Raw genomic sequence first — 18,649 nt, 5'->3', positions numbered from 1 at the left:
TCAGCAAGCCATGTCTTATGCCCCGTACACACGACCGGATTTTACTTGGGATAAACCTTGGATGGTTTTTCCGACGAAATTCCGCTAAAGCTTTGCTTGCATACACACGGTCACACAAAAGTTCTCTGAACTTTCGTCCGTCAAGAACGTGGTGACGCACAACACTACGACGAGCTGAGAAAATGAAGTTCAATGCTTCCGTTCACGCGTCAAATTGTTTCCGAGCATGCATCGGAATTTTGTGCGTCGGAATTGCTACAGATGATCGGATTTTCCGATAGGAACTTTTTCCGTCTGAAAATTTGAGAACCAGCGGAAATTCTGACAGCAAAAGTCCATTTGGAGCATACACACGGTCGGAATTTCCGTTCAAAAGCTCACATCGGACTTTTGCGGTCGGAATTTCCGATTGTGTGTATGGGGCATGTATAAAGCCTGGATGATGTCGGGTGGTTCCGGCCATAATAGCAAATTGCTAGTCCACAGTATAAAAATGAACATCACAATGGGGAACAGTGATCAGTATTAGAATGCATGTACAATCACACTTGCCTGTTATAGATTATGACCTCACATGGCCAACAGTTGTCTTTATACATCTCCATAGTACAGGCAATAAGTTCTCAAATCATCAGATACTATTGTCGCTTTTTCTAAATTAAGAGTTGTGTAATGTGGCCATTTTATATATAAATAGTTGTTTTGAAATTCTTAATACTGACAATCCCAACAATAAAGGAAAATAAGTCTCTTCAATTGCATTTTTTTTTATCAGACAAGCCAAAGAAATCTGGATAAAAGCAAAGTATGTGGAGAAGAAGTTCCTGAAGAGACTGGGTAGTGTAGAGGTAGAAAATGACAGGAAGTCTTCCCAGAGGTGGAGTGTAAAGAAGTGTCAGCGGAATAACAGCTCCATTAAAGCACCCACAGCGAGGAGGAAGTACAGACATGACGGAGGAAACACGTCGCCTGCAATGCTGTCCTCAGGTATGGCTCTGACAGGTCAAAGCTTTAGTTCATTTATAGTTGGCTATATTTTTCAATAATGAGACTTTGGTTTTTTGTTTTTTTTTGTACAAATGCTGGAGTCTGTAGGCAATCATACTTTACTAATAGCACACTATTCCTCCCACTAACACCAAAGATGGGGCACTATTCCTCACACTGACACCAATGATGGGGAACTATTCCTCACACTGACACCAATGATGGGGAACTATTCCTCCAACTGACACCAATGATGGGGAACTATTCCTCCCACTGACACCAATGATGGGTGCATCAAAGATGCAAACAATCCTGAGTATCGATGTTAAAGACCACACACTATTGCATTTCAGCCAAAGCCTACAGTTTGGTTTTTGCCGGAGCGAAGAGGGACCCTGTCCTATACGAAGGCAAAGAGACACATTTTTTTTTAAAAGTGGTATTAAACCCAAAACCAAAAATGAAATACTGTATATTGCAGCTTACCAACCATTCGATGTGGTGGCTGCATTTCTTTTCTTTCCTTAGGCTTTTTTTCCCCTCTGTTTCACCTGATCTGGCCAGTAATACACCTCCTGTATTACAGTGCCCCCACTCTGGATGAATATACACAGGGACCACCTTTGGACAGCAGCATTGTCAGCCTGGGGGTGGAGGAGGACGGACGGTTTATATGGACTAGCATATTTACATACACTAGCAAACTGAAGCCAAACTCCAGATAATTCATTATAAGAGTTACAGCAAAGTTTTCTTTTTTTTTTCCTTTTGGGATAAAGGTTTTACATAAATAAAAGCTTATCGCTGCAAGCACCCCTGCTAGTTTTAAATGGTTTATCTCATCTATAACTGATACATTCTGCTGGAGAGCTTGTGTTTTTTTAAAAGCAACAGACATATTGGCAGGATCACCAGATGAAAACAGAAGAAATAATGCCTAAAAAAAGAAACTGAATGCAGCTATCACATCTAAGAATTGGTAACCTGCATTAGAATAAATGTTTGCTTTTGGGTTTAATTCCACTTTAAAGCAGACCACAGTTTAGGTCATAGCAAAGACAACTGTAAGATCAACCCTACTCTCACTCTCTGGTACCAAATACAACAAGCTTTCCAAAATTCATGCATGGTTATATTTGGTCTTTGGACAGTGGTAATGTTGGGCCAGATTCTCGTAGATATCCGGCGGCGTAACGTATCTCCTTTACGTTACTCCGCTGCAAGTTTAACGGGCAAGTGCCTGATTCCCAAACCACTTACCTGTAAACTTGCGGCGGCGTAGCGTAAAGTCCACCCGCGCAAGCACTCCTAATTCAAATGATCCTGGTAGGGGGCGTGGATCATTTAAATTAGGCGCCGATCGTACTGCGCATGCTCCGTCGGGTAAATTACTCGACGTGCATTGCGCTAAATGACGTCGGACGTCATTTGTTTTGACGGTAACGTAAATGGCGTCCAGCGCCATTCACAGACGACTTACACAAACGACGTTAAATTTTCAAATTGCGATGCGGGAACGACGGCCATACTTAACATTGAGTACGCCACCTAGGGGGAATGTTTATCTTTACGCCGCGTATCGCTTACGGAAACAACGTAAAAACACTACGACGGGCAAGCGTACGTTCGTGAATCGGCGTGACTAGTCATTTGCATATTCTACGCTGACCGCAAAGGAAACGCCACCTAGCGGTCAGCGTAGATATTGCAGCCTAAGATACAACAGCGCTGGCCGTCGTATCTTAGGCATGTTTAAGTGTATCTCAGTTTGAGAATACACTTAAACATACGACGGCCTTAGATTCGGACTTACGTCAGCGTATCTGCTGATACGCCGGCGTAATTCTTTGAGAATATGGCCCGTTGTGCACAGATAATATTTTTTTTTTAAAGCCTCGGATATAAAATGAATTGCTTTACAGCAACTTTGTGCGCAATATTGCATATGCTGCTATCTGTATGATCTTCTCTTTTCAGCTGCAAAGATTGAGCGGAAGTTCCGTCGGGATTCCTTGTTCTGTCCAGATGAGTTGGATTCCCTCTTCTCTTACTTTGACACGGGTGCCGGGCCACGTAGTAAGTCTATATCACTGTTCTTCACCATCCAAAATCTCCATTTTCATTCTATGACCCACAGGAGTATGCACTGTAAGAAAATCTCTCCCTCTTGTTGCACACAGATATGTTCTTACAAAAGTATTTGGAATACTGGGATAAAGAGAGGTGGGACTTGAGTAATGGAGTATAAGCAGGCAATGGTAGTAGGAAAAAACTGCTGGGATAATTACGGAAGTATAGGATAAAAACAAGTAATTCATAGTATAAAATTGGAATCTGGTCAAGGCTGGAGAATAGAAGGTGATCCAGCTTTGTTGTTTAACTACAGCAGAGCAAAGTCATCATCAGACCGTCTGTGTTCCCTGGCCCTGGTTGATTGAGCAGACAGAAAAATACATTTATCTGCAGCTCCTATATATGTATTTTATTGATATGTTATTGACTTATTATACCAGTATTATAAATAACAACACTGGTATAACATGTATGATTCATTTATACTGATAACATCTACCATAAATGCTATTAGTTTGAGGACATGCATCTTTGGGTTTGGCCCTTAATTTAGTGGACATCCACCTCTGAACATGGATCTTATTTCATATGGCACCCACCCCTGAGTCTGGCCCCTTTTCTGAGGATACCCACCTTTTTGGATATTATTTCTGAGAAGGCCCACCTCTGGGTATGGCCCTTTTTTTTTAGGACACCCACCTCTGGGCCTAACCATTAATTCTGTAAACACAAATTTCTTGATGTGGCCCTCATTTCCAGAAATTATTGTCTATACCCACAGTTATCTTTAGAAATAATCTTCTCCCACAATATCTCTACTCGAGAGGATTGAACTTGTATGGATGGTAGTACATAGGTCTAGGAGTAAGCATAAGATGGTGCATGAACACTTTTATCCTCATAGCACAACATGTCGGGGGAGAGATTTTTCTTCCAAGCTTATACAATTCTTTGCGGAATGTAATTTGTAGAAGAGGCTGAATCTTTGGTCACTGAACCAGCTTGGCACGCACCCGTTGCTATGGCTTGCAGCTCAGCATTGCTCCAGCACCAACAGCAAATCTGTTCATCTTTTTTTAACTTGTCATCAATAGTATTTGCTTCAAAAAATTATATTTGGTAATTAAAGTACTGAGTGACACAACCTTTCTTTTGCCTGCTTAAGCAATTTTGTTTTGTTTTTGTTTTTTTCTTTTTTGCATAGTTGTGGTACACTTATTTATTTGACCCTTCCCATTCCATATAATCCAACACAAGCACTTATGCAGAGTTAAATTTACTCCTAAAGGGACCCCTAATGGCTTTATTATCCAGGTGTGGAGACACAAACTCTCTACTCTGTAGATAAACTCATAGGCTAGCTGCCTGCTTCTAGCAGTTTGTGATCTCCACTTATTACATGGGTGTAATGCAGTGTGGAAATCATTACACAATCAAAGGAAAACATTTTAAAGCGGAGGTCCACACAAAAAGTGAACCTCCGCTTTTTGGAACCCTCCCCTCCTCCGGTGTCACATTTGGCACCTTTCAGGGGTGAGGGGGGTACGGATACCTGTATAATACAGGTATTTGCACCCACTTCCGGGCATAGATAGCCGCAGAATCTGTGGGTATCTACGCCGCTTCCCGTCCCCCCCGCTGTGTTCTGGGAAACGCACAGTTCCCAGAACGCAGCAGGAACTCGTTAAAGATACTCAGTGCGACTTGTGCAGTAGGGAACCGTGCAGTGAAGCCGCAATGCTTCACTTCCTGATTCCCTCAACGAGGATGGCGGCGGGGGCAGCAGAGAGACAAGCAATTGCACGTCTTCTGCTGTCAACATCGCGGGCACCCTGGACAGGTAAGTGTCCATTTATTAAAAGTCAGCAGCTGCAGTATTTGTAGCTGCTGGCTTTAAATATTTTTATTTTAGGTGGACCTCCGCTTTAAATAAGTTAGTGTCATGAAAGGCAAAAAAAAATGTTTTATTTTGAATCGAGTAAGGGAGGGTTATAACACTTTTTTTTGCCATTTGTGTCCCATTGGGGGGATTTCCCTTTCATTTAATTTAATGTCCTATACCCAAAACAGGAAGTGAGAGGAAATCCCTTCAAGGTAAGGGAATCCCAGTGTGTCACCAGAAATAGTGTCGACATTGGAAGATTTCCCCTCTATTCCTGTTTGGATATCAACCCAGAATTTAGGATTTTCTTTTACTTTCGATGATTACTGTAAACAGGACAAATTAAAAGGGTGAATCTCCCATGGGCGGTTTATCCGACGGACACCGTTTTGCTCAGCGCGGGGGATCAATCTGCTGAACCCCGCTGAGCAGGCGGATGACAAGTCTGTCTCCACTCACTGTGCTGATATGGACCTGTCAGAGCTCTGCTCTCCTCTATGGGGAGATCAGATGAAAACGGACAGTCTGTCCGCTTTCATGCAATACGATCTGCCAGTCTGATGGAAAAAATGGTTTCCATCCATCTGGATTTCATAGACTGGATCGGATCGCAACGGGTGTCAGCGGATATGTCACCGCTGCCTCATAGGGGTGAATGGAGTGTCTGATTGGGTCTGCCTGAAAAACTGACAGGCGTCCATGTGAAAGGGGCCTAACGGGGGCACAGGCAGCAATGGAAACTAACAGGTGTTCTAATCCCTCTCTATCCAAAACTAATAAGAATAATTTTGCCTTAAGGCCCCTTTCACACTGCCGTGACTTAAAGCGGATGTGCCATGGGAACAAAATATTAAAAGCCAGCAGCTACAAATACTGCAGCTGCTGACTTTTAATATTAGGACACTTACCTGTCCTGGAGTCCAGCGCCGATCGCAGCAGAGGACGAGCGATCGCTCGTCACTCTGCTGCTCCCCCCGCCATCCACGCTGAGGGAACCAGGAAGTGAAGCGCTGCGGCTTCACTGCCCGGTTCCCTACGGCGCATGCGCGAGTCGCGCTGCGCCCGCCGATTGGCTCACACGCTGTGTGCTGGGAGCCGAGTGTTCCCAGCACACAACGGGCGACAGACGGGATGTGACGGAATGCCCGTCTTTCGCCCGTAGCGTGTGGCCGGAAGTGGGTGCAAATACCTGTCTTTAGACAGGTATCTGCACCCCCCTCCCCCTGAAAGGTGTCAAATGTGACACCGGAGGGGGGGAGGGTTCCGATCAGCGGGACTCCACTTTAGGGTGGAGAACCGCTTTAAGTCGCGCAATTTTGCGGATGCAATTTTTTTCCACGATTTCAGGGAATGCCTGTGTGAACTTGAGGACTATGGACCTCGCCTAGCATCAAAGTCAGACAAAAGTAATGCAGGGACTACTTTGAAGTCGGTGCGACTTAAATTCGCACAGATATGATTTGTTATAATTGTGAAATGGGAATTATGGGGTACGAGTTGTCATGCGACCTTGATGTCCAAAGTCGTAGGAAAAGTCACACAAGTGTGAAAGGGGCCTTGGTGACACACCAAATCTGCGTTCATTTTGAAAGGAGCCTCTACTCCTTTAGTAAATCAACTTCAAATATAAAACAATTCTTCTCTGTAGATTTTGTCTGTAGATACAGTGCAGTTATGTGGTATCTCTGAAAATCTTAAAAAGCTAATGTTTGTTAAATGTAAAAACTTTAAATGAGTCTCTCTCCCAAAACGTATTGGACATTTATTGGTAAAGGTTAAATCCTCTTAAGGGCTTCCCGTGACACCCACATTTCTCCTTTTTTAATTGAGTTCTCTGCATGTAAAGTACCCACCAGGGGCTACTGACAATAGAATACATACTACAGGAAACAAAGTATTATTTGGAAGAAGGATTAAAATCTGAGAAAGGAGGATGAGGACAAATTTCCTATATTTTTATCTCCCCTTTTTTTATATAGTAAAGACATCTGTAGGCTTTTACCCTAAACCAGATGCTTGGCAATGCCAATTATTCACCTCTATGCAGAATCAAAGATGAAATCATTAGAAATAACTGACTCTTGTCTGAAAACATGAGAACATGTTCTGCCAGGGTTCATTCTTATCAAACTGAAATAGCACACATTTATTGTGGTAGCTGCATTTACCAAAAATGCACTAATTATATCATAACTAGTTTGAGTGCCCCCTGTATCTTGTCCCCTGGCACCCTCATTCTTGTACGTCTATCAGCCATAACATTATGACCACCCACCAACCCGTTGAGTCATGGACTCAACTAGACCTCTGAAGGTATGCTGTGGTATCTGGCACCAAGCCGTCAGTAGCAGAGCCTTCATGGATCAGACTTGTTTTTCCAGCATGTCCCATAGATGCTTTGTTTGATTGAGGTCTGGAAAACTCTTCAGTCAACACTTCAGACTAGTCGTGTTCCTCAAACCATTCTTCAATTAATCAGACCTGGTCACCTTCTTTTATTGCGCAGTGGTCCAGCTCTGATGCTCTTGTGCCCACTCGGTAAGCTTTTGACTGTGGACATGGGCCAGCACGGGCACCCTAACTAGTCTGCAACTACACAGCCCCATGCGCGACAAACTGTGATACATTGGGGTTATTTACTAAAACCGGAGCATGCAAAATCTGGTGCATCTCGGCATAGAAACCAATCGGCTTCCAGGTTTCATTGCATGTGGAGGGCGCTCTGGATAAGAAGGAGACTTTAACAAACAGTACATGACTGGCTCTTGAAATTTAATTAATGCACCACAGCAGCACTTCAAAAGAAGGAAGCACACTCTATATAAAAAAACAGAGCAGAGAATTATGCGCTTCTAAGTGCAATAATAAAACACTTTAATGACAAGGAAGGTTTAAAAACACTTACAAGATGGAAGTGAAAAATGGCATATCAACGAATCCATAAAGTTCAGCGGGATGCCTACTGGGAGTAAAGACAGCTGCAGTTGGAAGTTCAGGCCGACAAGCGGTGGTAAATGCTGTATCTCTGATCCAAGACGGAGAGCCGTGCTTACACCACCAGCATGGAATCCAGACAACCAGAAGTGATGTCAGAGTGGGTGGGACATGTTTCGGAGCATGCCCAGTCGTTCCATTTGGTTTGAAGGAGTGACTGGGAATGCTCTGAAATATGCCGTGCCCACTCTCATGTCCCTTCCGGTCGCCTGGATTCCATGCTGGTCTTTACAGCATGGCTCTCCATCTTCGATCAGAGAGACAGTTCTTTTAGCACCGCTGGTCGGCCTGAACTTCCACCTGCAGCTGTCTTTACTCACAGGAGGTATCCTGATGAATTTTATGCATTCATTGATAGTAGGGTTGTCCCAATACCACTTTTTTTACCGATACTTTTTTTCAAGTACTCGCCGATACCGATTACTGATACTTTTTTAATGTCATGTGACCGTGACGCATTGATGGCTGGCACTGACAGCTGGGCACTGACAAATGGCACTGACAGACATCCTCTCATCCTCTTGCATAACTGTAGAATATGATTTAAATTACAATAAAGGATGTGAAAATGGCACTTTGCAGCCTACAGTTTTATAGGTGGTACTGTTCTGGCTTTATAGTAATAAACCTGCACTAGGAAAGACTTGGATTAAATTCAGAGACAAACTTGTAAAAGGAATCTGTTGGGCTTCCTTTGGAAATTAAAAAAATACTGTAATGTAATAATCAAAAACTTAGCGTGTGAGAGAACATGGATTGTAACAATCTGTACTGTAACCACCAATGAGTCAAACTACATGAAGAAGGCGATTGCCTGATCCGATACCTGGGAGAGAGAGGCAGCGTGTAATGCCTGTGTCCATGTATAATGCTCAGACGACGGCCATCCAGTGTACAAAAGCCACGCCTCCTCCCCGTCCTTGTCCGTGATAGGGGAACTCGGTTTCCCAGCAGTGAGTTAGTGTCCCGCCTATCACGGACATCCTCTCATCCTCGTCCATGGGATGAGGATGAGAGGGTGTCCGTGATAGGCAGAACACTGACTCACTTGCTGGGAGTGTTCCCCTATGACAGACGAGGAGGCGTGGCTTTTGTACACTGGATGGCCGATGTCTGAGGATTATACAGGGACACAGGCATTACACGCTACCTCTCTCTCCCAGGTATCGGATCAGGCATCGGAGGTATTTGCGCGAGTACAAGTACTCGTGCAAATGCTCTGTATCGGTACCGATACTAGTATCGGTATCAGGACAACCCTAATTGATGGGCCTGTTTTCACTTCCATTTTGTAAGTGTTTTTAACCCTTCCTTGTCATTAAAGGGTTTTATTACTGCACTTAGAAGCGCCTTCTTCTCTGCTTTGTTTCCAGGTTTTATTGCCAAAGCTAAATTGAACAAGTTGAAGTTAGGTGCTGATTGGCTACCATGCACAGCTGCACAAAATTCTGAGTGCAACAGGTTTAGTTAATCAACCCCACTGTGTCTTCTTTCTGTGGCAACCAGCTTTACCTTTTGAGGAATTTGAGCTACAGTAGCTCTTTTATTGCATCAGACCGCATGGGCCAACCGTCCTTGACCAAGACCGAGAGAAAGCTGGTGGGGGTTGTCTTCCTGGTGGCGTAGCAGATGTTGCCAGAGCCTGGAGCCAGTCATTTCTGAACTTTGCTGTGGTCAAACAGTGGCTCATGGGAACAATGGTTCACAAGAAACTTACATCTATCCTTACGGATACCCACGTCAAGTTCCTGCAGAACTCTGGGACCCGTGGATAGCCTTCAATGACCACCTAGGCCTGGACTGCTCCTTAATGTCCATATGATGGCCCGAATCAAGGCAGGACGGCAGACTGGGTCGTATGGTAACCCCCCCCCCTCCTCCCCAGGCAAACTCCCCATCTCTCACTGTCCTGTTCTTCTTCTTGCCTTTCTCTGCAAGCCATAGAATATCATAGGCCGCACTCGCCTCTTTCTTTCTTGGTGTTCCCCTTCTGAGCATCAGTGCCCTTTTCCCCCCTTCTTTCTTACTTGTTCTGAGTCAAGAGCTTCTATAAGGCATATACTGTACATTCATATTGGATAGTCTCATGAGTTAGGTTGATGTTGGATATGCACCAATTGCTTTCATCCCAGTGAAGAGTTATGTATTGCTTTCATGTCCAGGTGAACCTGTTAACGTATGTTTGCCTCTACTATAGTTCCCATTCTTTTTCTTATCTAACTGTTTTGTGCATTTGTAAAATGTTCAAAAACCCAATAAAATCTTTGTAAAACAGACTCCCCACATGCATCAAATGTTTCCTTCCTTAGACCACTTTTGGTAGGTCCTAAAAGCTGCAGGCCAAGAACATCCCACAAAAGTTGCAGTTTTGAAAATGCTCTGACCCAGTCATCTAGTCATTACAATTTGGACCCCTGTCAAAGTTGCTCAAATCCTTACACTTGCCCATTTTTTTACAACAAAATTTACTTCAGGGTCACCCCACCCACTTTCAGATGCCATTGTAACAAGATTATCAATTTTATTCACTTTGCCTGTCAGTGGTCTAAATATAATGGTAGACAACTGTACAGCATACAACAGTCCTACAGTGGATCTCTGTGAGCAGAATACCGACTATGGTGCATCATTCATTGTGCATGCTGCTATCCACTGCTTCACTGCACTATGTGTGAACAGCAATGCAGATTATCAAAGGAGAAGGTTATGTATAGCCTGACATGAATGAGAATGTGTCTCTCTGGCACATGTATCAGCTCAGTGTTTAATGTACTTGAAGATGGTTTGAGAAACACTCCTCTAGATAACTGATGAGTCTCATAGTTGGAATTGTTTTCCATAGCAAGTCAAGTAATTTAAAAGCAATATTTGACTGGTAGCATTTCCACGTTTTCTTTTGCTCTAGTTATTATACATATATCCTAAAAGAATTTTCAGCAACCTGCCGATGTGTCCTACTTTAAAGTTATCTGTTGATATTGCCATCCCTAGGCATTGCTGTCCATAGTATAATGGGTTTTACATATACCTTACTCTAAAGGCTTGTACACGTGAGCCGAATATTGGACGGTATTGGCTGGTTCAACAGAAACTGGCTGACATTCAGGCAGTGTATACAGAAGCCTGTCGAACGGGCATGCTGGAATACCAGCATCTGATCAGCGCTAGCAGCCACTGGCTGCTAGTGCTGATCACTGTGTTCCGATGGGATTGGGGGGGGGGGGGCAGTCCACCTGTCAGAACACAATAGCACAGTGGAGAGATTTTCACACTAATATCGCTTAGTATGGTGACCTTCTCAGTTTTTTTTTCATTCGGCCCGCTGGGTTTAACGGAAGAAAAACTTCTAGTGTGTACCTGACTTTACAGTTTTGTTATGCGTTTTTGTAACTAACTGTCATACTGATAATTCAGAATGCAGACTGCCATTTGTGAAACAGGAAAGAAGAAAGCTGCACTAGCTGTTGCATTGTAAAAATAGTTGTCAAAGGATAGCTTACATCTGTTTTGATAGGCGGTTTAAATGTACGGTAAGCATAAAAATGTGGAGCTCATAGGAGAGTCCCTTTTCAGGTTTATTTATTGGCTTTAGAATAAAGATCCTCAACAAAATTTTAACATCTAATTTTCAGGTAAATCATCCCGTAATATTCAAAATAATCTTAATTGCTAGGTTCTGGCAATGTGGGGATAACAACAAAAACAAAAAAAGTAATGTGGCATTGCTTAGTAGATTTGTGCATGTTTACTGCTGTTTTTTTTTTTCTGTTTTTATTTCTACCAATCACTACTGTATATATTCTAGAGCTAAAGTATGATCCCCTTATAAAAGATTAATCAAAACCATATTAATATTATTATTATATAATTTTCAAAAAGTGTTGGATGTGGACTATCCATATTTAAATCTGATTCTGTTTGTTGTGTGGTCAGAATCCTCTGAACCCAAAGATTTCACCTCATTAGCAATTGCATGTGTAGTTCCATTATCATGGTATTACTAGTAGATGTAAGACCTTACTATTTCATTGACTATGCCATCACCTTCCTCTTAGGTGCCAACCAGCTTCCAGCGCAGCACCCCCTGCCAGCTGCACCGTGGACTGGCAGTGGCGCTGAGCCCGGTGGGAGCGCTATGCCGTTCCTCCCGGATGGAGGTAAGGTCGGCGACAAGAGAAAGTCACCCATTTACATACCTACAAAATTAAATACTGTTAATGCATCAAAGGATATCAATGATATAAAGGTTTCCAACATGGCCGAATGCAAGAAAGGTCGGCCATTTTGTTCCTGAGCAAGAAAATGCAATGTATGGCTTTATAAACTTTCTTTTTCGACTTTTGTATGAAATGAAGGCTTATAAAGACTGATTACTGTAGCTGTGGATCAGGGGTCAAGTCCTGGGGAAAAAAAGTGTGGGAACTCCCACCCAAGAACCGCATGTTTTTTGTTTTTTTTCGATCCACTGTGCCTTAGTAATCCTTTATGTTACTGCCCGCTTCCTGTCTATGGATTCATCAGGTAGTGTGCGGGTATTCCGTCACTTCCTCAATGCCGCAATGTCTCCTGGGAGCTTTTGTCATTGTTCCCAGAAGACATTTCGAAGGTCTGCCTTTAGAAAGATTTAGAAAGAAGCAAGTTCAAACAATAACATAAGCTCCCAGGAGACATTGCGGCATCGAGGAAGTGACGGAATACCCGCACACTACCTGATGAGTCCATATACAGGAAGCGGCCAGTAACATAAAGGCTTTCTAAGGTTCGCCTGCCCCTGACAGTGACTCGAGCTGGGCATCGCCGCTTAGTGAAGGATCGGCTCGGCTGCTCTAGTCCTGCAAAGGGAACTGAGTTCCTGCTGTGAAAAAAGTGCAGGAACTCCGTTCCCACGCGACTTGAGCCCTGCTGTGGATACATTACATAAGCATCATACAATTTAATCCTGAGTCACTCTGCAATAGTAAAACTTTGTTTCAACATCAGGATAGTATAATGAGAATAGAATGCAAAGAAGACAAATTATAGAATACAAGAAAGATGGCGTCGTCCACCTTGCTAAGAAGAGCCTACGTTCCAGATCCTGTAAATTCCTAGTTGTTCAGGTCTTCTTGCATTGTCTTGTTTAAATATTTGATCATTTCCCATTTGTCATGATAAGTGTTAAAATTCAATAACTGAAAATTAACTGTAGATCCTTTCTAAAATAATCTACGTTGATTCTAGCTGAAAGACATGTTTGGTTTTAAATCAAATGTTTTAAACTGTTGCCTGAAACAGAACAGGCACCATTGTTGATATGCTGTGTATTTGGCATTGTACTTAAAGCTGAATTCTAGACATATATATATATATATATATATATATATAAATGCTAATGAATGAAATTGATTGCAATGAATAAATGCATCAATACATTTAATTTTTATATATGCAAGCAGTGCAAATATCTAATTTTGGCCTGGCCTGGGAGACGGAAATGCAGCTCTGTTGTGCTGTGATACATATGGACTAACCAGAAACATGCTGCTAGTAGGATCGAGCCGAGTGATGGAGATAATGAGCTCATCATACCTCTCATTCCCTTTTCACTGTTCAGTCAAAGGTTGGGGGAGGAACAGAGCTGTCAGTATTGCCTAACTGTAGGAGATAGAAAAACAATGTATCCTTTGTAACTGTAGCAGCTTAATAATAAAGTGATTCTAAAGTCAATTTTATTTTTCCTTAATGCATTCTTTGCATTTGGGTAAAAACCCTTCCAGTTGCTGTGACTCCCCTCCCCCAAACACTTACCCGAGGCCTGTATCGATCCTGTGCTGTTCCCAACTGCAGGTCTTCTCTCTCCTCTCATACTGACTTGGCTGAGGGCAGTGAGAGCTATTTGCTCCTGCCAATCAATTACTGTGAGGATAGAGGAAGGGTGGCGGGGCTGAGCTGCACTGTGTGTGTCTGTGGATGCACACAGCCTGGCTTGGCAGCCCACCCCACACATGTACCCCTATAGAAGGCCGCCCTAAGTAGGAATCCAGAAGAAGAGGTTCGGGACCGCTCTGTGTAATATTCTTACACAAAGCAGGTAAATATAACATGTTTCTTATTTTAATTTAAAAAAAAGTGAGCTCTTACAATCGCTTTAATCTACACAACACGCTTATAATGCCAATGTTGCCACAGATCTGTTCACAGAATACAGAACTTGTACAGATGTGGCAGAATTGTTATTTTATGTATGGTTATACAATGGCAGGGGACACAGATAAACAAATTAATACGGTTTGTCACGTTTTTGTGCTAAATATGTAATATTTCTGATTGGATTTCCTGTACATATTAAAACATAAATATTTTTAAACAGTACACAAAGTACGGTAGCACAGTATTTGCTTGCAGACTTTGCTTAGCCATTGAGATAAAATAGTAAGCAGCCAGATGACAGGCATGTTATGGAGATGAGGGAGGTGTTCTGTAGCCTTGGAGAAGGGAACTGGGCAGATCCTGATGCTTGGGATTTTAGTGCAGCAGAGGCAGAGCTGCTGTGTCCTTACCGGGAGGTGAGGGCTTATTGAACTTCTGTCATATCAATAGGTATATTTCAGCACTTGCAGCATTTTTGAGTTAAAACATGGCAAGATGTGGATGTATTTTAGAGAGCACAAGCTGAAGTGTCAGGCCACGTACACACGACCGAGTTTCTCGGCAAAAAACAGCAAGAAACTTGCTGGGAGATATTTTTTTGCCAGAAACCGGTCGTGTGTACATTTTCATCGAGGAAACTGTCGAGAAACTCGATGAGCCAAAAAGAGAGCAAGTTCTCTATTTCCTCGACAGGAATGGAGAAACTTGCCTTGTCGAGTTCCTCGACAGCCTAACAAGGAACTCGACAAGGAAAACGATGTGTTTCGCCCGTCGAGTTCCTCGGTCGTGTGTACGAGGCTTGAGAGTAAATAACAACAACCATGCTAAGTAAGGTAACCTATATAAATCTTTTATAAAAGGGCTTGTATATAGATGTTTTCAAAGGCCCAGTTGTGATGGACACAGTGGCTCTATAGCTAAATCATAATTCCACAGGCTGTTAAGACTGCCTAGCCCTGGGAACGCCAAAGCCGTTAGAATAGTGGGACATCTTCATCTGAGCTCTGATATTCTATTGGATGTTTTAATAAGTAGGGTGGAAAGGGTGAGATTTGCTTTTTTATGCCAAGGTACCTTTTAGATATACTTTAAGTATAACATAATTTTTCATTGTAGTACTTTCTATGTTCCAATGATATTTTTTCAGTCTAATTAATTTTTAACATGGATTTGGTATTTTTCTTGTTGGCCCCGCAGGTCTGAGCAGTGACAGTGGCCTTGGAGGAAGCACAGATGGAAGCAATGACGTCTTAGTCTTTGGCTCGGTGGTGGACAGTGTCACAGAGGAAGGTGAATATTTACACTACAGTTACTATTCCTTAGAAAATAACTTCATCTCCATTTACAGAATTTATCAAGAAAGAAATAAATTAAAGCAATATGTTTTTTGTTTTTTTTTTTCCTTTTTTAAACCACCACCAATTGCTCTTAGGTAGTTTTTTGAAAATGCGAGGGAGAACCCTCTTAAACATGTCCGTTTCTCTGCCTTTGGATGCCATATTGGCAAAAAAACTCTTATCACTATATGCCTCTCATAAAGTCATAACATTGTGGGTTGATTTACTAAAGGCAAATGGGCTTTTTGCCAAGCAAGGACATGTTCTCCCGAGCTTGGTAAATTAGCCGAAGCTCTGTTGACTTCCATCATTAAATTATGTGGAAGTAAAAATGCATTTTTTGTATTATTTTTTTATACATGATAAGGTGGTCTTTGCAAAGTGAGACTTCACCATATTCAGTAGGCTCTGGGGCAAATTCCCTTGCAAATTTCAAAGCCTATTCACCTTTATTAAATTACCCTCTATGTTTATGCATGTAATACCGGGATCGGGATGTGGTGGTTAATACCAAACCCTGCGTCTGATATTCATTGCTGCTCTCTGTATGATAGGGTTAATTTGAAGCCACAAAGTATTGATAGTCCTATTTTTTTTTTATTTCCAATAGTTTTTATTGAAAGAAAAAGAATATTACAACAATACAAAAGCATCGCCACAGATTCAGAAAGTGTTAACAAACACCTGAAAGGTCTCCATCACAATACATAACACCGTATATTGTTTGGCAGCATCATCGTAGCAAAAAACATAATAAAATACTCCAGGGTAAAGCACGGAGTGTAGTCCACCCCAAATAGTCAATGACACAGCCTTAGTAGGCCCAAGACCAGCCGGTCAAGGGTCCCGGATCTGGAAACCCCAAATCCAACCTGCTGCCAATATTACCATCTAAACGGGAGGACCCGCGTTGAAAAGCTTCCGTAAGAAAGGTAGAGGTGTAAAGAAATTGGCAGAAATGTAGTCCTATTTGTGTCTAAAAAAATTGCCCACACAGACCTTTCATATTATTTCATGCATTTTGCCCAACAAATCAAAATTAAAATCCTAACAACAACATACAACGTTGTCCACAACTCTGTCCTCTTTGCTTCTCCTAGGACCTTTTGCTCTGTAGCTCCCTCATCATCTCCTTCCATGCTTTTCTCCAAGACTTCTCCAGCCTTTCCCATTCTCTGGAATTCTCTACCCCAATCTGTCCAGATATCTTCTACTTTGTCTGCCTTTAGGTTATCCCTGAAAACTCATCTCTTCAGGGAAACCTATCCCACCGTTATCTAAAATACTGAATTTTTACTTTCTTCATCAACTCATCTCCAGACTATTACTTTTTGTATTGCATGCCCCCCCCCTACCTTTTTAGATTGTAAGCCCTCACAAGCAGGTATTGACTTGTGTTGTAACTGTCTCTTGTACTGTACCATTTACTTATTTTTTTTGTAAAGTGCTGCACAGACTCTTGGCGCTATATAAAACCTTTATATTAACAACAATTTAATTTCATGTCTTTGAGCGAAAGAAGGAAAGGAGATCCCAGGTGCTGTGGAGGCAGTTTTTATTTTGGATATATAATGCCGCGTACACACAAATTTTTTTAAAACGTCATTTAAAATGATGTGTGTGGGCTTCACATCGTTTTTCGGCTTCTGAAAAACGACAAAAAAAAAATCGAACATGCTGCATTTTTTCATGTCGTTATTCAAAATGTAATTTTTCCGTGTTGTAAAAAATGATCGTGTGTGGGCAAAAACGACGTTTTATACTTGCCCAGAAGCAAGTTATGAGACGGGAGCGCTCGTTCTGGTAAAACTACTATTCATAAAGGAGTAAGCACATTCATCACACTGTACCAGACAAAAAAACGCGAATCGTCTTTTACTAACAAGGAATCAGCTAAAAGCAGCCCAAAGGCGAATAGAACTTCCCCTTTAGAGTGCCGTCGTACGTGTTGTACGTCACCGCGCTTTGTTCATCATTTTTTTTAAACGATGGTGTGTGTGGGCAACGTCGTTTTTAATGATGAAGTTGGAAAAACTTTGTTTTTTTGGACATGCTGAAAATGATTTTGTTTTCTCATGCCGAAAAACGACCGTGTGTACGCGGCATAAGGCTGAGTAGGGTTTGGTTACCTGAGAACCTGAGCTACATTCATTTTTTTTTTTTCAAGCTCAATATTTTTTATGAGTGACAACTTTTCTTTCTCTATAAATTTAGAGTGTGAGATCTCAGAAGAGTCTAGCGGAGAAGGAGAGACTGAACAAGACCCGTCGGATCCAGAAGACCTGAGGGAATTGCACCCTGGCTTGCTGATGTACAAGGCATCCCGGGCCAGGAACCTGCCTGTCATGGCTGAAGCATTTGCCAATGGGGCTAATGTCAACTGGGTGAATGATGAGGACGAGAGCAAGACCCCTTTAATCCAGGCTGTGATGGGAGTAAGCATTAATGCCATATCTCCAGTGCAAAGACATTACTACATGTCATTGGGTTCTATAGTAAATGACCTGTATCATTATTTTAGCTCTCCGGCCTCCATCTTTAGAGTCTTCCCAGAACTGTAAAACTTACAGCAAACTAATTGCTTTTTATTAGAAGTCCAGAAAGACCTATAAGCCTATTAACATGCAATTGCCATATTCAAAATCCACCATTCAAAAAATAAGTAAATAAAACAATATAACATAAATGTAAATTAAATAAATGTCCAATAAATCAAACAACAAATCAGTGATGTGTATATAATGGTGATAAATAATGTCCAAATGTGATTAAAGATATATTCCACTTCTCTAATGCAGTTCAATCCACTCTTGGTGATGTAAAGCAGGTTTTGTGCACTTCCACCTGTTTTACATCACCATGAGTGGATTGTAGTGCATTACAGAAGTGGAATGTATCTTTAAAGTGGTCATAAAGGCAATACTTACCTGAGCTCCCTGTCGATCTAGCGATGTCCTGGAGAAACTGTGGGGGCCCCCAGCAGGAGGCAAAGACCAAGTGTGCCGATGTGGGACCCAAGATGAGGAGGATCCTGGCTGCTCTGTGCAAAACCACTGCCTAGAGCAGGTACAGTGCCTTGAAAAAGTATTCATACCCCTTGAAATTTTCAAAATGTTGTCATGTTACAACCAAAAACATAAATGTATTTTATTGGGATTTTCTAGACCAACACAAAGTGGCACATAATTGGGAAGTGGAAGGAAAATGATAAATGGTTTTCAAAATATTTTACAAATATCTGGAAAGT

The 18,649-nt window shown here is 42.1% G+C and overlaps 1 protein-coding gene across 7 annotated transcripts in view; it reads left to right on the top strand.

Moving 5' to 3' along the window:
* The window catches only part of ACAP3 (ArfGAP with coiled-coil, ankyrin repeat and PH domains 3), a 271,725-nt gene that overhangs the window by 225,618 nt on the left and 27,458 nt on the right, over positions 1-18,649 (top strand). For 3 of the 7 annotated variants that reach the window (XM_040325845.1, XM_040325851.1, XM_040325846.1), the window contains 5 exons: positions 776-987; positions 2,965-3,063; positions 11,992-12,093; positions 15,263-15,355; positions 17,617-17,837. In XM_040325845.1, the coding sequence (XP_040181779.1) occupies positions 776-987; positions 2,965-3,063; positions 11,992-12,093; positions 15,263-15,355; positions 17,617-17,837 (727 nt within the window). Of the gene's footprint in view, positions 1-775; positions 988-2,964; positions 3,064-11,991; positions 12,094-15,250; positions 15,356-17,616; positions 17,838-18,649 lie in introns of all 7 variants that reach the window. The other 4 variants (XM_040325849.1, XM_040325850.1, XM_040325847.1 and 1 more) reach the window with 3 other exon arrangements.

The sequence above is a fragment of the Rana temporaria genome, chromosome 10 (genome assembly GCF_905171775.1).
Source record: "Rana temporaria chromosome 10, aRanTem1.1, whole genome shotgun sequence".
NCBI classification, from domain to species: domain Eukaryota; kingdom Metazoa; phylum Chordata; class Amphibia; order Anura; family Ranidae; genus Rana; species Rana temporaria.
This window is presented reverse-complemented; position numbering and strand designations above follow the sequence as displayed.